At 37.7% G+C, this 21,318-nt stretch overlaps 1 protein-coding gene across 4 annotated transcripts in view; it reads left to right on the top strand.

Moving 5' to 3' along the window:
- Nucleotides 1-21,318, top strand: part of ARHGAP40 (Rho GTPase activating protein 40) — a 117,794-nt gene that overhangs the window by 81,966 nt on the left and 14,510 nt on the right. For all 4 annotated transcript variants that reach the window (XM_031954025.1, XM_003757001.4, XM_023507318.2 and 1 more), the window contains exons 3-12: nucleotides 4,028-4,248; nucleotides 7,375-7,450; nucleotides 8,871-9,034; nucleotides 10,508-10,673; nucleotides 11,881-11,972; nucleotides 12,171-12,248; nucleotides 14,831-14,990; nucleotides 17,595-17,677; nucleotides 19,247-19,453; nucleotides 20,438-20,578. In XM_031954025.1, the coding sequence (XP_031809885.1) occupies nucleotides 4,028-4,248; nucleotides 7,375-7,450; nucleotides 8,871-9,034; nucleotides 10,508-10,673; nucleotides 11,881-11,972; nucleotides 12,171-12,248; nucleotides 14,831-14,990; nucleotides 17,595-17,677; nucleotides 19,247-19,453; nucleotides 20,438-20,578 (1,388 nt within the window). The remainder of the gene's footprint in view (nucleotides 1-4,027; nucleotides 4,249-7,374; nucleotides 7,451-8,870; nucleotides 9,035-10,507; nucleotides 10,674-11,880; nucleotides 11,973-12,170; nucleotides 12,249-14,830; nucleotides 14,991-17,594; nucleotides 17,678-19,246; nucleotides 19,454-20,437; nucleotides 20,579-21,318) is intronic.

The raw sequence follows: 21,318 nt of genomic DNA, 5'->3' as shown, positions 1-21,318 counted from the left end.
GAAGAAATTGAACATTTCAGGCTGAAACGAGTTTTGCAGTTGAATAGATGAAGCTTTGGATAGAAAATGATAATGATAATAAACATTAACATAATGCTTTGCAATTTATAAATGGATATGGCAGCCGGAAACCACTGTGCTTTCTCTGAACTCAAACCCAGCCCTTTAGCTTATTATTATTATTTAGCTCAAACCCTTTGTGAGAAAAGTGGGTCATTACAAGGGAGTCTCTGACATCAACTGGGGAAAGCTAATTTTCTGAGAACAAGGATGATTTTTCTAGGTTAAGCTTCATTACAGGCTGCACAATCTCTAATTAAATTGTGTACAAAACATGCAGGCCAAATCTAGTTTTATTTTGAGGATTTGTGACTATTTTGCAAAAGAAGATAGCTGTCCAAAGAACATGAGCAGTGATTTCCAGAGTTCTGGAACTTGATGGGCTCAGTTGGAGATCCCTTAGCTTGATCTTATAATCAGAACCTACCCCTATTGAATTCTTCCCTCCCTTCCCCCCACCTTTTTGTTATTTTCCCCTTTTAGAACTGGCCTTAAGAAATGGGATTTTTTTTTTTCCTGATTGTACTTGTATTCCCCAGGACTCAGCGCAGTACCCAGCATATAGTGCTTATAAATATTTGTTTACTGTTAAGTTTCTTCCTTTCTCTCCTTCCTTCTGTCTCTCCCTCTGTCTTCTTTCCTTTCTTCACTTTTATTCATTTATTTCCTTTCTTCCTTTCTTTTTCTTTCTCTTTTTCTCTCTTTCTTTTCCTTCCTTCTTTCCTTTTTTCCCCTTCTTTCCTGTCTTTCCCTTACTTCCTTTCTTCCTTCTTTCTGTTAATTTCCTTTTCTTCTTTCCCTCCCTTCTAATCTGACTTTATTTTGGGAAGAAATATGACTTCAGATAAAAATTCTTATTTGGGACCACTTATCATTAAGGACAGATACTTCAAGAACCCATGATTCAATTAATGTGAGTATGTCCTATCACTGAGAAGTAAAGTTCCTACCACTAACCATTAGTTATTGATTTGATGAATTACTGTAACTGAGATATCCCCCACCTTAGTGGCCAACTTTCTGGTGATGAACTTCTTCCTTGACCAGGTCTATACTCAGTCTTTCCAATTTAGCATGACCTATCAGAGTTTAACTTGACTAAGATGATCTTAAAAATGAGTCCTCTGTGCCCGTGTGACTCATCAGAGAATGCTGGTAGAGACTCTGGTTGGAAACTTAATAAAATAGCTTCAGTTTCTATTTATGGTACCTGGGACCTTTGAATGCCTGGCAATTTTCCCTTGACACACACTCATTAGGGTTGTTCTATAATGTCTGTTTCTTTCAAATGATCAAGGGTTGACAAGTGAAAGATCAGATGAGAACCTGAAATATTGGAGTAGAGCAGGAAGGTAAGTAAATAAACTGAAACAAGAGCAGGGGAATTCAGTTTACCTTACAAATATCTGACTCTAAATTCAGTACTCTTTTCGTTCTTTCATGTTGCCTCCTCTACATATACTACAAAGAACCTGGAATCAAATTCCAACTGATATTTACTGTGTGACCTTTAGCAAATCCTTTCCCCCTCCAAACTGCAGTTCCTTCATATATGCAATGTGGCAGTTGGACAAGATGATCCTAAAATCCTTTCTGGTTCTATAGGTTATGGTACTGTGACCTTCAAACTTACTACATACACATATCTCCCTGTCCCCTCTCAAAGAGACAGGGGTATTACCCTTGGAGCAAAGTTCCATTATGCCAAGGCTCTAGGTAGTGCTTCTTGGGTTGGTTCTGCACTGGCTCCTTTGAAGAGAATGTTAGTTTATTCTGTCATTTTTTATGAGAACGTGACCATTTTTATTATTTTACTACCATAATATGTTTTGAGATTCTAGTGAATCTCCTTTTAAAAATATTTTAGCAATTTTATTTTTAAATAATATAATCATTTCTAATAATTCTTTCCCCCTGGTATTTCTCTCACTTTATTGACAGCAATAGAAAACAGTTAAGCAAAACTTTCTAATTATCATATTTGTTTGAATATGAAGCGTTCTGTACCCATAGTTTACCACTTTTCTATTTAGAAAAAGAGGGGGTATGTGACAGTTTCTGTCATCTGGAACCAATGTAGATTTTTGCATTTATTTATTTTGAGCAATTTTTATGTGTTGTCATATTTTGTATTATTTTAATTATTAGTCTTCTAGTTCTTTTCTTTGTATTGCATCAGTTCATACAAACCTTCTCATGTTTCTTTGAATTCTTCATAATTGCTGCTCCTTAGAACAAAGTAATACTCTATTACATTCATTTAGAATGATTTGTTTAGCCTGTATCTAGTGAATAGTTATTTGCTTTTGGTGCTATACAAAAGTGTTGCTATGAATATTAACACACACACGTATATACACATGTATGTATGTGTGCACACATATATAGAATTTTTTTCCCCTTTTATAGACTTTTGTGAGGTGAAATATCTAGTAGTAATTCCTGTGAATCACAGGATATAAACAACTTAATAACTACTTGCATAGTTATTTTGATTTGCAATTCTTTTAGTGAGTTGGAGCATTTTTTCTTGTTTATTGATAAGAATATATTTTGCCTTTGGAAAACTTCATGTTCTTTGATTGCTAAACTTGTTTTAAAATACAACTTTAAGCTTTATTAGTTTATGTCAATTTCCTATATAATTTATAAGTAAAACTTTTATCATTTTTCTTAATTTAGCTGCATTGATTTTGTTTGTACAAATTGTGTTTTCTCTTTTATAATCTCTTTCCATTTCTGATTGTGATTCTTCTCATAACATAACATTAGTATTTAGATCACTTGTGCCTGTTACCACAATAAGTTCCAACTGGAGAAGATGCTGATTTAAACATATTTTGTGCCTAACTGCTTTCCAATTTTCCCAGAACTTTAAAATAAGGACTTCTTCCTACAGCAATTTGTTTTTGGATCTATCAAACACTGCCCCTGTTTGTTTGATTCTCAGACTTGTTTATCTACTCAGTTGCATTGGATTACTCTTTGGTTTTTTAATTAGTATAAAATAATTTTAGTGCTTTATAATATAATTTGAGAACTGGGTTGCTTGTTCTATTAAGTTGACATTCTCTGAGTTACCTCTATTAATTTTGTTATTTTGCTTAACTTGGTAGTTTGCTTGATATGACACTTCTGCTTTTAGAAAATATTGAATGAAATATAAATGGGTTTAAGCTAGAATGTAAGGAGAGATGGTGATCAAGACATAAAGGAAAACTTATTGGTCAGCATGAGGATAAAATCTTTGGAGTGACTAAGGGTGGTTGTGACACCTCTGTCCTTGAAGGAAAAGAAAAGGCATCATACACCCTGGATTGTTTAGACATTCATTAGCCTTTAGTCAGGGGCCAGTGACTTCTTACGGTCCTTTATTACTCTGGTAGCTGTGATACATCATACTTGATAGAAAGCATAATTCCCATTAATTATGCTTTGAACCTACTTCATAAGTAAAACATTTGCTGAGTCTTAAATATTTCTGAAAGGCTAATCCGGCTCCCTCATTCTACATGGAAAGAACCTCAGGCATTGAACTGCTGTGCTATAGATATTCAGGGTTAATATTAAAAATTCATTGTATTTAATCCTTAGATGAAAACATTCAGCTAGAATTCATATATTTCAAACCAAGTTTTACCCATGGCAGTTGTGTTTTAGTGATTATATCTGTGAATGTGAATATTTATCTTTGAAAATTATAAAATGAATGTTTGGGTGGGACTTCAAAGATCATCTAACCTGGGAGCCTCTTAAATCGTAAGTATCCCATCTACCTAACATCTTTGCCATCCTTGGCTATTTAATGTGAGCCCAAATAAATATCTTGGTTGACAAGGAACTTGTTATTATAAACATCTGTGTGTCTGGTATTATCTGGGTGAATATGCCCCTCTTTGCTGCCCGCCTTGCTTCTGGAATCATGGTAATGCGTTTACTATATGCAATGCTTTGCATCTGTTGACAGAGGGTGAGGCAGAAGCCCAATGGCTTCAGGATACGGGCTTGGCTGACCTCATTGGAGCTCCTACGCCGGACACTGATAACAGAGCACTCTTATCCACACTCACAAAGACCCAGGCGGCTGCTGTGCAACGGAGACTAGACACATACACACGCTCAATTCGTAGGAAAAACAAGCCACCAGTGAGGGACGTCAGAGACATATTTGGGACCTTTGATTCTGGGGTCAGTTAAACCTTATCTTTTTTTTATGTTTGGTCCTCTCTTTTCCCCTCTTGTCTCCCTTCCAGTGCTTCTCCTGATTATAGCAATTTTCTCTCAAACAATTTTTGCCACAAACAAAAATAAACATTGATACTCTGGTGACCATTAAGCTCATACACACAAAAGAAGGTCAGATTTGCAACTGAACAGATAATGTATTTGCTTGGATAAGAGAAGGAGCCATCAGGTCCTTACCAGTACATTATCCTAGTTTCTTGGACACCTAGTTTCTAGGTATCATGGAAAAGGTGGTTGCATATGAAATTGGAGGATTTTGATACAAAACTTGTCCTTAAACTATCTTGGACATGGGCAGCTAAATAGCATGGTGCAAAAGGCACTTGGCTTGGAATCAGAAAGACTTATCTTCTGAGTTCAAATCTAACCTCAAACACTTATTATCTGTGTAGTCCTGGGTAAATCACTTAACTCTGTTTACCTTACTTTTCTCATTTGTAAAAATGAGCTGGGGAAGGGAAATGTCAAGTCACTTTGCCAAGTGGCAACTTTGCCAAGAAAACCTTGGCAGATGGGCTCATGAAGAGTCAGCTATGACTGAAATGATCAAACAACAAAAACTACATTAGACAAGTCACTTAATACTCTGGGTCTCAGTTTCCCCCTCTGTAAAATTAGGGGGTTGGACTAAATGATCTCTGTGACCCTTTCTTGCTCTCAGTCTCTTATTTTATGACAAAGGTTAAAATCCTTGCTTCTGATCTCTAGGAGTTTATTTAACACAATAATTTTAGGATCATAGATTTAAAGATCTGATTTTAGAGCCCATGGAATCTAACTCCTCTTTTTTTTCTTTTTGGATTTTTAAAATTTTCTTCCTTTTTTAAAAATTTCTTTTTATTCATTTTTAATACATATTGCTTTATGAAACATGTTGGGAGAGAAAAATCAGTATAAAAGGGGGAAATCATGGGAGAAAAAACCTAGAAAAAAGAAGTGAACATAGCATTACATTCAATCTCCATAGTTCTTTTTCTGGATGTAGATGGCATTTGCTGTCTAAAATCTGTTGGGATTACTTTGGGTCACTGAACCACTGAGAAGAACCAAGTCTTTCATAGTTGATCATGGGACATTTTTGCTGTTATTATATACAATGTATTCCTGGTTTTGCTTGTTTCTCTCGGCATCAGTTCGTGCAAATCTTACCAAGCCTCTCTAAAATCAGCTTGTTTATCATTTCTTATAATACAATAATATTCCATCAGCCCCTTCATTTTACAGAGAAAGGATACTGAGGTCCAGAAATTTAAGTGACTTGCCCATCCATGGTCACATAGGTGGTAAGTAGCAGAGCTGGGATTCAAATCTACATCCTCTTAGTCAACTTTATCATTCTTTTCATTGTACCATGCTGGTGTTAACTGAATCCATGATAGACATCTAGCATCTTTGCTGGATCTAATCAATAAATTATCATTCAGAAGTCCCTGCTTCCATCACATTACCACTTTAGAGAATAAAAATAATAGTAACTCACATTTTATTTTATTTTTAATAATAGCTTTTTATTTTTAAAATACTTGCAAAGATAGTTTTTAATATTCACCCTTGCAAAATCTTGTATTCCAAACTTTTCTTCTTCCCTTCTTTTGATTCCCCTTCCCTAGATGGCAAGCAAGCCAACATGATTTAAACATGTGAAATTCTTCTGAAATTCTATTCTAAAATTATTATGCTGCACAAGAAAAATCAATAAGAGAAAAAAAAACAAGCAAACAATAAAAAAGGTGAAAATACTATGTTGCAATCCATGTTCAATTTCCACAGCCCTCTCTCTGGATGCAGATGGCTGTCTCCATCCAGTATTGGAATTGGCCTGAATCACCTCATTGTTGAAAAAAGCCATATCCGTCAGAGTAACTCACATTTTAGAATACCTAAAGCATTATAAAGTGTTTTCTGTACAGTGACCCTGAGTTTGGCTGTATGATATTATCCCCATTTGTAGATGAGGAAATTGAGCTTCTCAGAGAGGGAAAAGTGACTTATCTATGGTCATAGAAGTAGAACATAGCAGAGCCAGCATTTATAAAACCAAGTCCTCCCCCTCCAAGACTACATCCTTGAGCCAGAGAAAGGTCTTTGTCTCCCAAACAATGGCACCTAAAACATCCCTGCCTATCAGGGGGTAGGGAAGGAGAAAGGAGACCAGAAAAGTGAGCGGCAGCCCTTTACAACCTGATTTCGGCTTTCTTTCAGGCTTACATTACATTACAGTTATCCCTTCCACATCGTGACTTTCCCCATCAAGTTTTTGATTTATCATGGGATGGCATAAAAAATTAAATGGGAGAGTGTTAGGATTTTGTGGAAACTGCAGATGACACAGGAAAAAGTTTAGAAACTCAAAAATGTACGTATATACATATATATACATATGTAGTATTGTATCATATCGGCATATTTTATCTTTTAATACCATAATAATTCAAACATCTTCTATAATATGAAGGAAGAACCAAAATATTTTTTGTGGATTTTCCAAATCGGGGGAATGTTATACCCCTAACTCTTGAGATGTGGAAGGGATTAACTATCCTTCTTTTCACATATCCTACAATCCAGCCAAATTGACCTTCTTGGTCTCAGTTTCCTTCCCTGCAAAATGAGGACAATAATAGCACCTCCTTCCTAGAGTTATAGTGAAAATGAAATAAGATGACACAGAAGTCACTTTGTAAACCTTAACTGCTAGCTGCATATATATCATTGCACCACTCATCCCTCTCCCTCTACATAGACGGTCTTTTTCCTCTCCCCGATGCCCCCTGCCTGGAATTTACTCACTCTTTCCTCTTCTACCTTTTAGAATTTACAATTAAAAATTATTTCATGCTTTTCCTGTATGATGCCTAGCCTGATTCCTCCTGGCTATTACTATTCCTCCCCTCAAAATTACCTTGCATTTACTTTGTATCTGTGGTAGATAGCTATTTTGTATAGCTTTTTATCTTACATTAAGCTTCTTGAAGAAAGAGACTTTATTTTTGTCATTGTATCCCTGGTACACAGTAGGTACTGAGTGAATACTTACTGATTGATATAATTTGCAACATTTTTATTCAGGAGGTATTAGCAGAGAGAGTAGATGCTGAAGAGAAATGGACACAGCTCAACTCTAGACCTGCAGAATCCCCACCGGGTAAGAAGTCCTTTTGTTTTTTGGGAATCTCAAAATATATCCAAGTTCCTCTTCAAAGATATTAAGTATTTTGTAGCTATTGGTCTTTGGACCAACATCAGCCTCTGGAAGAGGTTTATTGGTCAAAATAGCTTTTTGCTATGAAAGTCCTCACTTTTTAAAACTTTAAAAAGAAACCCTTCCTCCTTCTTCCTATATCCTGCTCATTCCTTCTTCTTGGTTCCCAGGTTCTTAATGTTTTTTGTGAAACTGTCATTGAGTTTGAAAACCAGCCTCGTAGACTTCTAGGCTCTAGTACCGATGTAGAAATGAACTTAAGCAGGATCAGTGGGATGGGGACCAAATTTCTAGGCAAATCTGGGGATGGAGCCTAATGGTGGTGACTCTTTCATCTGCATAGAGTGGTGTGTCCTGGTATTAACATAACCCAGAAAAAATGTTTTCTGTGTATCAGAGAATTTGAGAAATGCCCATCATAGGTGCTGGGAGTCCTGGCTCTGGTATCTAGAACCTTATATCATAGAGGGAAAAAAGGCACATTACGATTATAAGACTTCCAGATACAATTCAACAAATGTTTATTAAGTGTACACTATGATCAGAGCCCTGGATTAGGTGCTGGGAAAGAGACAGTTTAAATTAATTAAATCAAATACAAAAATCTTGGTCCTTGTCTTCATGAATTTAGTCTAGGAATATGCTATTTACACAACTACTCATAATCTGCAATATTACATGTTGAATGCCTTAGATAATCTAAGGGGGAAAGGCTATTGCCAACCAGTGGTGTCTTGGAGGATTTGGTCAAAGAGGTGGAATTCGAATTAGAAAAGAATTGGATGGAATTCAGCAGGCAAAGAGATTGAGAATGGGTAGAGGGATAGAAGGTCACACAAAAGATTGGGAATAAACTGAGCAAAGACAAGAAAGAGGGAGAGTACAGTGATTATTCTGCAACTTTAAAGATAACCAGGTTTATAGAATATATGTAAGGTAAGGCCCAAAAGGGAGAGATGGCACCAAATTGAAGAAACCTTAAATGTTAGTCAAAGAAGAATGAACTTCACTCTGGAAGCAATAGGAAAACAACGAAAATTCTTTAGCAGATCACTGATATCGCTAGATCTATGCATAAGGAAAAAATATTCTGAGTATGAAGGACAGATTGGAAGGATAAGAAAATAGAAGTGGAAAAAACTTGGATGGAGTCCCCATAGTTAGTTACTCTGTAGGCAAGATTCCTTTGAATGCGAGAATTAAGAGTTTGGCTTATGGGTCTGAGGTCCAGGGAGGGAGAAATATATCTGTCGTAGATAAATTCCTGAGTAGCTTTCTCCCTCAGAACTGCAGTCCCCAATATCTGCAGGACATCTGTCCTGTGGCTTCTATTGAAGAACTGTGTTTCTCCCCGTTTTGGTAGTGGCAGATTATCCAGGATGTGTGGAATATCCTTGCCCAGTTCCCAGTTCTGGGAAGGAGGAAATATTCAGCACTGATTCTGCATATTCGGAGCAAGCAGCTCTTCTGCAAAAAAGAACACTACCCCCAGAAAGCAAGTGGATAAAGGGCAAGGGCTCACTGCCGGTAAGGGATTGAGAACACACTTGGATGATTGTTTGCATTAACTTTTGGGGGCATTTGGATTCTGAGGCATCATTGAGGGTATGCTCTTAGATTCAATTTCATAAACATTTCCTGGATATCTACAATGAGTAAGGCCCTATGAAGGCTATGTAGATGATAGTACATTGTCCCTGACTTCAAGAAACTTCCAATTTCTTATATGAGATAAGGTATATGCACAGCATTGTAAAACAAGGTTTATTGGTGACTGGGATCATACACAAAATCTATTGTATACTGAAAGGTGTACAGATTAAAGAATATTCATCTTCCATCTCTCTCTTTTCTTCCTGCTCTTTTTTTTTTTTTTTTTTTTTTTTTTGGTGTGGGGGAAGTATGACTAACATGGGAATTTATTTTGCTTGACTATACATATTTATAATTGATTTTTTGTCTTCTCAGTGGGTTGGGAAGAGAAATTGGAATGGAAAATAAATTCAATTGAATTTTTAAATATGGAGGAAGACAAGCAATGGATGGAAATTACTAAGTGGCAAATTTAGGTTTAATGTTAGGAATAATTTCCTAGAAATAAATTGTAGCTTTGTTAAATACCTGCCCCAAGAAAGTGTGAGTTTTCCCTCTTTGGAGGTTTTTCTGCATGACCAATTTGGTAGGTATGTTGTAGTGGCGATTCCTTTCATTTATGTGTTGAACTAAATGCTTGCTTAGGAATATCCAAGATGAATAGAAAAAAAAAATGAAGGAACTTTGGCACTACTATAAATTTCTGTCATTTAATTTCAGTGAGGCCTTCAATCAATTTTGTGACTTTCAGTCAGTTTTGTGATTTTTTTCTGTCAAAGATCACCCATTTGGGATCCTAGATGGAGTGTTAGTAAAGATGGTTTGTCAGTGGGCACAGGAATGGTAAAAGAGTCTAGGACTTTAGCAGGAGAATTATTGAAGTATTTGGCCATAGATTATAAGCTATTTAGGGTGGTAAGTGAACTAGAAGTAGACTAATATACTTAAAAACTAGGGATGCCTAGAAGAATTGGAGTTTTTCAAGAGAAAAAAGATCAGGTTCACCAAGTGTGAGAGTAAGAGAGGCAGAGGTTCTTTTGTAGTTAGGGAGAGTGTTTCAAAAGTGAACTTCTTTTTGTTACAGATGCATAGACTATCAGAGTCAAAAGGAACCTTAGAGGTTATATAAGAGCTAGATCATTTCTAAGACTCCTTCTATGTTATAGACCAACCCTCTCATTATACAAATGACTTAAATGAGGCCCAGAGAAGAAGACATTGTTGGTCTAAGGCTACATAGGATGTTGATATCAGATCCAGGACTAGAATCTGGACATTGATTTTTTCCAAGGGACATTCATGTTTTACCTGAAAATGACTAAATTTCCAGGGATTATTTGTAATTCTAGATACCTTAGTCCCTACTAAAGGTTTTGAACATTGGGAATTTTTTTTTTGTTTCTCTAGAAGTTTAGAATTCCAAAGGGAAGACTTGGAGTGACAAGAATAGGAGACTTATCCCAACAAGACATGAAGAAGATCCCTACATTGGCCTTGATTGAATTAACAGCCCTCTGTGACATTTTGGGACTGGACTTGAGGAGGAGCAAGGCAGGAAAATGGAAGTCAACAGGTGAGCCATCTATCTAATCTATCTTGTCTTTTTATTAAATTTTAAGTGTCTGAGGTTGAATTTGACTTCAGGTCCAGAACTCTATTCACTGTGCCTAGACAAATATTTATTAAGCACCTACTATGTGCCAAGCATATAGGCACTTTATAAATATTCTCTCATTTGATTCTTGCAACAACCCTGGATGGTAAATGCTATTATGATCTGCATTTTACAGATGAAAAAACTGAGGCAGACAGTCAAGTGATTTGCTCAGGAGCACACAGCTAGTAATTATCTGAGGCTGGGCTTGAATTCGGGTCTTTCTTGCTCCAGACCCAGTTAGAGCCAGATTCCAGCATCTAACTGCTTCTAGTGCCTCATGGCCAGTAACAGAGACCAACTTTCCCTAATCCCCAAGTCTCCCCTACCTCCATTTACAGGTTTGTGTGTGTGTGTATCTGTTCTGTGGCATATACATGTTTTTCTTGCGTCCTTAGGGCTTCATCTCAGTCATCCTTGCCTTGTGCTGATTTGCTTGCTTGATAGACACAAAGAAAGCTAAGACTCAGTTTTTGTTATTTCAAGAACCTATGGTCGATCCCATCAGTGAGTGCTCCTACTTACACAGATTGCAGCCTCTCCATGTCTTGGAAGATGGTTTATTTAATAAGTTGTTTTGAACAAAGAAATCAGAGCCCACTGGCCAATTTTTGGGGATTAGTGTATTTGAATTCAGTAGATCCAGTGCAATGTATTATAGCAGACAGGACATTGGACTTAGAATCAGGAAGGCTTGAGTTCTTATTTCACCTTAGATATTTACTTAACTTGTATAACCTTAAGCAAGTCATTCTCTTCCAGACCTCATCAGAAAAACAAAGAGGTTGGACTCTATGGTCTCTTAAGTTCACTTTCATCTCTAAACTTCCATGTCCCCTGTATGGTGGATACTCGGTCTGTTCCTGGTCCAGTTCCCTTTCAGCTCAGTAATTCCTGCAAGAACTTGTTCCATTATAGTCATCTTGAGAACTAAGTTTAGGGTCTATGTCTCAGGGAGGCATGGAGGAGAATTTTTATTTTGAGTTTAGTCATTGTCTTTAAAATTTATCCTTTAATTCTATTGGAATGGAGGGTGTAATGCATGTTGGTTCTGGAGAAACTAAGGAAGGAAATTCAGTATTAACTAAAAAGACATTAAATACTTTTTGGTCTCTTCCTTTTACAGAGAACCAGCTCTTTGGAGTCCCTCTTAGCACTTTGCTGGAGACTGATCAGAAAGTTGTCCCCAACACACAAGTCCCATTGATTCTACAAGCTGTAAGTTGCCTTCAGACATCACATGTGTGTAGCTGCAAGTTAGCTTCTGGCCATTTGTTTGCAAACACTGAGAGGTTCCAAACTTTTCAGACTCTGGGTTATATATAAAAACTAGCTTCCAAATGGGAATCTTCTTAGGTGGGTTTTCAAAGTTTCTGTCATCTGTTGTTTCATTCATTGGTTCCAACTCTCTCCTAGCTGCTGTCCTGTTTAGAGAAGAGAGGATTAGACACTGAAGGAATTCTGAGAGTATCTGGCTCCCAGACCAGGATTAAGGTAATTGGAGTTTTTTGTTTGCTTTTATTAGTAGTATTTTTTTAAACTAGCTTTTATATTAATCATGTGCACATGGTGATCTTTGTTCCTGGCATTTTTCTTATTAATGAGCAACATATGGCTAGTAGAAATGTTCTCTTATTGGCCTATGCATTTTGTGAGTTGGTGTGGATAATTAAACATGAATGTTTGTTGAATGAGTGAAATACAAATTCAGTACATGGATACATTCATTTGGGGTGGTTCTATTTAATTTCATTTGATTTCTTAAAACACTTGTCTTGACTATCTTGTCCTCCACCTTTCTTTTTCTACCCACATTTCCTCTTCCTGGTTCTCATGTTTGGAACAATTTTTATCTAGTTTTCTTAAATTCACCTTAAGACTCGCCTTATTTTCCTGGCCATCAAAAACACTGATTCTTAGAGTTGAAAGAACAATCATTATTTTAAACACTTCCCATATACCAAGTATTCTGCTAAGCACTAAAGACAGCCCCTGTTCTCCAAGAGCTCACATTCTATTAGGGGAAACAATAAAAAGAGAATTCTATGGGCCCAGTGTGGGGACAGGACTGAAAATTCTAACAGTATGTGAAAGGACATAGGGCAAGACTCTGGAATAATAAATACTTCATTTGGTCCGATTACACTGGTCAGAGTTCTGGAGGGCCTAGAGGTAGGGGATATGATAAGGCCCAGTGGTTCTCTGTCAAACCACAAAGGTTATATTTTCATCCAAAATGTAAGCAGCCATATATTCTTCAATCCCTTGGATTGTAGATGGCCAGGAATTTGGGGGAAAAGGAGAAGGGATATTTCTCTTGGCAGTGAGTAATCCAATATGTTAAACATGTGTTTATACACATTTCTATACATATTTCTACAATTATCATCTTGCGCAAGATCAAAAAGAAAAAGAAAGAGAAAAAACAAAATGCAAGCAAACAACAAAAAAAGTTGTGATCCATATTCAGTCCCCACAGTACAGATGGGTCTCTTCTTCATCACTACATCATTGGAACTGGCCTGAATCACCTCGCTGTTGAAAAGAGCCATGTTTGTTAGAATTGATCATTATATAATCTTTCTACAACCCCTATTCGCAAAGAATCATCACCCCCTTTTTTTAGTGTTTCTGATATATAGTAACTGCTCTCTAGAACTATCACTTCTTTTCCTGTAATTCCCATGGATTTCAGGATCTACTGGGCAATTAGGATAATAATTGTATTGCAATTAGCTTGAGTTCCTACTGCAGGCCATCTAAATTCAGTTACAACATCTTCCTAGCAAATCAAAATTAAGAACAAAGTATTTTCAAATAAAATATTTCATTAGGATGAAAGTAATTAGCAAAGGAACAGAGAAACATATTTCTGGAGGGTTGTAATCCAGAATGCCCAGTTACCCAAAAGTGATGGGGACGCCAGGGATGGTGGGGAAGAGAACTGGGATCCATTATTCCTTGAAAAGCTTGTATACCAGGGTGAAGGAATTGTTTCTCTCATGGTCAGATTGAGTAAAGAAGATATACTCCTTCATCTCTTTTCATCTTGGTCTTCGTAGCTGGTTGGAATACTAAAAAGCAGTGAGACTCCCTGTACTGTGTACTTGTTTCATAGGGAGTTAGGCTCGTAGGTTCATTCTACCTTCAGCTGTTTTTTAGAAATAGAACTTGGCTAATGTAATTTATAGGAATCATCCCCACTGAGCAGACCAAGTCTTATGCCATCATGTTCTAATTTGACTCCCCACCTTCAGTGGCTCAGGGACTGGCTCCTTTTCTATGTCTCAGAAATGTGTTTGGACTCCTGGTTTGTACCATCACAACCTCACTGAAGTTCACCTGTAGGTTCTTAGACACATATCACAGGATGTCAGAATTGGAATTCTTTTCAAGCTAATCCTTGAAGCCTAGAGCCTTATGGGAAATGTTATAGTCTATATTCTATTCAGGGGGTAGGAAAAGGAGGGGATTGTTAGAAAACAAAACCTGCACACAAATAAAATAAATATAACATTGTAAGTAGGGAAAAGTACTTACACTGGGGGGGGGGGGGGCAGAGGAGGGAGGAAACAAGGCAAGTTTCACAGAGGAGATAATTGAAGAAAGGAAGGCAAAGATTCCCAGAGGCAGAGTTGAAGAGACAGTGGATTCCAGGCACTGGGGATGTGCAAATGGAGTATTGCATTGGGAATAGTTTATACTGCAGTGTAACATGGAGATTAGGAAGGAGCGTAAAATTAAAATAAGGCTGGGAAGGTGAATTGGAGCCAATTTTAGAAGTTCCTTAAGGGCTAACCTGAGGAGTTTGTATTTTATCCAAGAAACACGAGGAAGCCCTTGAAGGTCTTAGAGAATGGATGTGACCTTTGCCTTAGGTTATTTTGGCTGCTTTTTGAAGGTTGAAGAGGAGACGAAAAAGACCAAAAGGGGAGAGATCAATTACATCGTCCAGATAAGAGAAGATTGAGGGACAGAATTAGAGGGATGATTATATATTTAGACAAAAGAAAAAGGTTATGAGAGACATTGGTTCTACATGAACCCGGGTGTCTACCCCATGTTCTTGTTTTCAGATTTTGCAGCAGAAGCTGGAGAGAGACTTCTATGCAGGTCTCTTCAATTGGGATGATGTCCATCAAAATGACGCATCGGGCTTGCTGAAGAGGTTCATCCGAGAGCTCCCTACTCCACTGCTCACGGCTGAGTACCTGCCTGCCTTCACTGTGGTACAGAGTGAGTCGTCTCTCTCGGGTCGGGGTGAAGAAGGGAATGGTGGAGACTCAGGGCATCCTCCTGTTTGTAAATAAACTCCTTTCTAAAAGCGGAATGGCTGCCTCCAGCGGGGTTTCCCGATACAGGACTGCCACTTGTTAGTGATGTGAGAGAGGGAATTTTGTCCACGCGAAGTTGCAAACTGCTTGTACACCCACCTTGGTGATGCTCATTCTCAATTCTGTAGAGACCTTAAATGTGTAAAAGAAGAACCAACTGGCAGGAGCTTGCTAAGTCTTCCTTGTGGAGAGGCAACAAGAAACAGAGTCCTTTGTGTCAGAGTCTATCCTAGATCTCAGGGAGGGTGCTTGTTGGGGTATGTGAGCAGAGTGCCAAATGTTCCTCATCTGGTACTGAGATTATGTAGGTGTGTTTCTTTTTGCTTAGAAGACACTATAAAAGACTGGGAAGTTTCCTTTGGGGGTCAGTACTCTCTTTGCAAATAGAAATTTCTTTTACTTTCCTGGGAAGTAACTTGTCAGGCCTTATTGATAAGACCCATGTTTCTGTTAATTAATCACTCAATGGACATTTTTTAAAAAACACTTATTATGTGTTGTCCACTACATTAGATATTGCAGTTACAAGGACAAAAATAAAATTCCTGCCCTCAAGGAGCTTGTCTTCTAACACATATAAAATATATATAAAATATAGAAAGGGTTAGGGTCTGGATATGTGATTTTATTAATCGTGGGAACTCTCAGGTGAGGAAATCCTTCCCTATTAGAACCTTCTCTAATACTTTATAGTCTTACTTTATATACAGAAGGGGTATTTTTTTTTTTTTTTTTTTGCCTTCCCAGGGGATGGGATCAAGGATGGAGGAGAGAGAGAATTTAAATCTGAAGCTAAAAATTTAAACATTAAAGGAAAAAATACTTATAGACTTAGGAAGTTTCCGAGAACCTTAAGAGGTAAATAATTATATCATAGTCTGTGTTAGAGGTAAGGCTTGAACCCAAGTCTTTCTGATTTTGGAGACATTATTGTAGCTACTATACCCCTTTGCCTCTTAGTGTATTATTCATTACTGACTTTATAGCCAGTATTTATATTTATATTTATTTATTTTATTATATTTATAATTTATTTTGTTTTTCTTGCCTTCTAAGTGATGGGAGAAAGGAACAGAAAGGAGAGAATTTGGAATTCAAAATCAAATAAAATAGAAATTTAAAATCATATTATACATTATTCAAAGTATAAGTAAGGGGCAATTAGATAGTACAGTGGATAGGCCCTGAAGTCCGGAGGATCAGAGTTTAAATGAGGCCTCAGATATTTAACACTACTAATTGTGTGCCTCTGGGCAAGTCACTTAACCTCAATTGCCCCATCCTCCAAAAAAGAAAAAAAAAAAAAAAAAAAGCAAAATATATGTAAAATAAACACTAAATAATTTTGGGGGGTGGAAGAGAGTCACTAGTAGCTGTGAAAAATTTAAAAACCACTTTTGTAGCATTTGAGCTAAACTTTGAAGGAAATTAAGAATTCTAAGAAACAGAGAGTAGGAAGAAGTACATTTCCTTATATTCCAGGCTCTTCCTGGAGTTGAGATTGTTGCTAAAAAATGTGTTGACAGCTCTAGAGGGAAAAATACCCTGAAGTTTTGCAACAACAACAACAATGAGAATTTATTAAGTATCTGTTATGTGCCAGGCACTATACCAAGTATTTTACAAACATTACCTCATTTGATCATCTCAACAACCCTGGGAGCTTGGTACTATAATTATTCCTGTTTTACAGATGAGGAAACTGAGCCAAAAAGAGGTTAAGTGTTTTGCCCAGAGTCATAGAGCTAGTAACTATCTGAAGACACATTTTAATTCAAGTCTTCTGAACTCCAACTCCAGAGCTCTCTCTACCTAACTTCTTCCTAAAAAAATCCAAAATAGGGTAAGAGACCTTCAGAAGATACATAGTACTAAGTGTCAAGATATGGTACTAAGGAAAAAAATAAAAAGATACAAAAGATTAGATTTCTGATGCCTTTCTATATAAACTGGTTGGGGGCTTGTTCATTCAATCTAACTGGATTCTGTAAGCATTTATTTTTATTTGTTTGTTTATTTACTTTTGCTGAGATAATTGGGGTTAAATGACTTGCCCAGGATATCACAGCTAGGAAGTATTAAGTGTCTGAAGTTGGATTTGAACTCAGGCCCTCCTGACTTCAGGGCCGGTGCTCTACCCGCTGTGCCATCTAGCTGCCTCTGTAAGCATTTATTAAATGCATTTCATGTGCTAAGCATACCTTGACAAATTAAAATGACTCCTTTCCTTTAGGAACTTTTATAGAACCAATAGGTTCAAAGCTGGGAGATTAGAGACCATAGAATCCAATCCCTTTGTTTTATAGTTGAGGAAACTGAGACATGGATAGATTGAGTGACTTGTTCAGTGTCACATACTAAGGGTTTGAGATGAGATTGGAACACGATTCTTTCTCATTCCGAGTCTAGTGCCCTGTCTTCTCCCTTTCATAAATCACCCACCTGCTATGGGTTGGAACCTCCCCAGTTGCACCACAGAGATCTCTATTGCTTTCCCCCCAAACAGATATCCCAGACCTGAAGCAACGGTTACAGGCTCTGAATCTGCTCATCTTAATTCTTCCTGAAGCCAACAGAAACACTTTGAAGGTAAGGCCTCCGATCTCACTCTGCTCTCCCTTTGGAACTCAGTATTTTCTCTACCCCCTTACCCTGAGCATCTCTAAATATTTAATGCTTTCCTGCCCCTCCATCATTCTAGACAGCCTTGGAGCTGACCCCAACCTGTTGGCACACATGTGCCAAAGGTCGTACTTTGTCCTTGACCTGGATTTACAAAGACATCATTGGCTAATAGAATTATTGGCTTTCACTCATGGGGGTATCACATACATGCCATGGGATAATGGGATTTTAATTAGATGCCTCAGGTGATCCTGGGTCCATAGAAACTAAGCCAGTGGAGCCCAAACCCCAACAGGCCTTTTCTAATTGGAAAATTATGAGCTAACAGACTAGAGCAGACTATGGAAGCCTTCTTCAAGGACCAGCCTAGCTGGGGTCAGAAAGATTCATTGTTCCAAGATTAGTCACTACAAAAACTGCTGGGGAAACTAGAATACAGTATGACAGAAACTAGGTCTAGACTGACTCCTTACAAAGGAGCTAAGGTCAAAATGGGTACATAATTTAGCCATAAAGGGAGATCATAGGCAGTTTGCCTGCCAGTTCTATGAAGAAGGAAAGAACAAGAGAGAGAACATTACGAAATGTAAAATGATTTCTTTTGATTATATTAAAAAGTTTTAGCACAAACAAGATTACTTATTAGGTAATGATTTTTTTGGCTAGAGCAATTCATGAAACTATATGTAAAGATTCAGAGAGGATACTCTCTGTACTAGTAAAGGGAACAAGGACATCACACATCGGTGAAAGTACAGAACTTTGAGAGTATGGAAATCAAAATTATCATTGCAATATTTTAGCTATCCTTCACTCATTAGAAGGAAATAAGTGTGGTTATAGGTATTCTCTTTTTCACCTCTTTTATGAGATGCTATTGTGTGATACAATAAAAATGAACGTTTAATGACATGGGTTCAGATTATGACTCTACTACTTTTCTAATAATTATAATATCTAAGAATTTTAATTTCTGTAAATGAGAGGAGAAATTAGGGCTAAGCACAGTGCCTGACCTATAATAGATATTTAATAAATGTCTATTAAATATTTATCAAGATGGCATCCCAGGTCCCTTCTAGTTCTAAAACTATAACATTCCTAAGGAGTAAAGAGTGATTGGGAGAGAAAAGAGATGCATTCCATTTTACAGCAGGGTATCCACAGACCCGAGAGTTTCCAAGCAGCTTGCCAAAAATCACACAGAAAGTTGGTGACAGAAATGATCCTAGAATCCCAGGTCTCCATAATCCCAAAGAAGATGCTTTCCATTCCCACAGCCTCTACTGCTTTGGGTTCCTCTCAGGATTAGAACTAGAATACCTAATCTTCCCAATTGCCTTTTCTGAGACATGGGGCTTAGGACTTGAAGAACCTGACACCATGATGTTACAGAAGTAGAAGCTGGGAAGAAGAGAAGGGAAGTGCTAGCTTAAGGTTATTGAGCTAGTAAGTATTAGAGTTGGGATTTGAATCCAGATCCTGAGTCCAAATCCTCCCTGCTGACCCTGTATTGTTCCTCCTCCCCCCCAGGCTCTGCTGGAATTTCTCAGGAAGGTCGCTTCCCGAGAGAAGAACAATAAAATGACTTTGTGGAATGTTTCCATGGTGATGGCACCAAATCTTTTCATGCATAAAGGGCAGCCTCACAGAATCCCAGAGGGAAAGGGGAAGCAGCTGGCCGAGGGTGCTGCCGATGTCGTCCGGGCCATGATTCATTACCAGGACCTTCTGTGGACGGTAAGTCGGGGGGCTGAGGGCATGGAGAAGGGCTCTGTCCTCAGCCAAATGGTGACAGACAGATCCCAGAAATTTATTTATGAAATGAAAAAAACAACAATCTGTTTCTACCACTTTGTATTTTCTTTTTTGATATGTTATCAAATATGATAACAAGGGGTTTCACAAATCATAAAATACTGTATAAATGCCAGCTATTATTAGTTTTGTGATTCATAAAGCTAAATAAAGAAAATTCAAGTTAAAGAGGGTTATGATGAATGGGCTTTTGTTAATGAAGATTTTTTAAAAATGGATCTATTCAGGGGTATTATTCCTTGTATGAAAATGCTTTAAATTTTCAAAATGTTTTACCATAGGAACACAGTCCTGGGCACCTGGGTGTTAGCTGTTCAGTGTACATTAGTGATTTAAATTAATCCCTTTAAATAAGAGAGTGCCCTTGGACATTTCAAATATAATGTTGTTTATGCACATTACTGCTGTGGTAAGTAAAGTGTGTCATCATTTTATACATTCCACCCTTAAGAACATGAGACACGCTGCTTGGGAATCTGCCTGATGCATTTCACTGGGAGCTTGAGTGCCATAATGGAAGAAGAAGTATGATTGAGCAAGAAGAGTGTGATGGATTTGGATGGAGCCAGAGGTCCTGGGTTTAAATCCTGGCCCTGTCGTTTAATATCTATATGGTTTTGTGCAAAGCAGTTAAGCTTTCAGTCTCCTTATTAATAAGATGAAGAGAATGGGATCAGTGTTTTCATATCTCTTCCAACTTTCAGTATATGTTCTTATGATACCCTCCTCCCCAAAAGAATGATGGGCTCTGGCACATTCCTAATTTGTTACCAGGTAACTGTGTTCCCTGAGGCCCTTGGGGTCACTGGTAGAAGTAGAATTCCGCCCCTCTCCCCATGTCTACCTCATTTCCCTCTCTCCAGAGCCCACACTGACTGAACGGCAGCCGGGTTTTTTTGGTGTTAGGTCTCCTCCTTCTTGGTTGCCCAAGTCCGGAAACTGAATGAGTCCAGCAGCTGGCGGCATCAGTTCTATGACAGACGGATCAAGAACTTCCTTAGGAAGATTCACACGGACAAAGACAAGGGGAACAAGACCTCTGGGGAGGTGAGTGTGGAGCTGTGACCCATTTTCCCTTTGATTCAGTGAATATTGTAGTGTCTGCTGTACACTGTACTCACTGCTGTAGGCAGTGGCAAAGTTCATTCTGTAAAACATGGTACTTGCCCTGGTACACCTTAAGTATAGTCTCATTGCCAGGAATACTTGACAGATTTCACTGATAATTTGGGAGTTTATATGCAAAAGATGAGGTTCAAAATTGAGCTTGCTCATGGGGCTCTGAATTTGGGGTCAGAGGATTTGATTTTGAATTCTGACTCTGCCACTAATCACCAGACAACTTTGGGCAAATTAACTCACTTTTCTCGGCTTCAGTTTCCATCTATAAAAAGAAGGGGTTAGAGTATATGGCTTTTTTGTGGCCCTTCCAACTTTATAAATCTATGATCTCCCCTCCATAGATTGACCCAGCAGTAGCCATGTACTGATCTAGTGATCATAGGCAATGGGATCTGGTTTTTAGGAACAACTTCTTGCCATCTGTAAGGTCCTTTCCATCTCTCACGCCTGAGATCCATTTGTTTCCTCACTCTGAAAGTCATAGAATCCCAGAGTTAGAAGGGAAAGAAGGGAATACCATTTATTATCTATCTATCTATATGTAGAATACCATATTAAATAGTATTATTTCATTATTATTCATGTTATTTGCCAGGTATTGTGCTAATCACTTTTTTACAAATATCTCATTTGAGCCTCACAGCATCCCCCAGAATATAGATGCT

The sequence above is a fragment of the Sarcophilus harrisii genome, chromosome 2 (assembly GCF_902635505.1).
Source record: "Sarcophilus harrisii chromosome 2, mSarHar1.11, whole genome shotgun sequence".
NCBI lineage: Eukaryota > Metazoa > Chordata > Mammalia > Dasyuromorphia > Dasyuridae > Sarcophilus > Sarcophilus harrisii.
The sequence above is the reverse complement of the archived record's forward strand: the minus strand, read 5'-3'. Positions and strand labels throughout refer to the sequence as shown.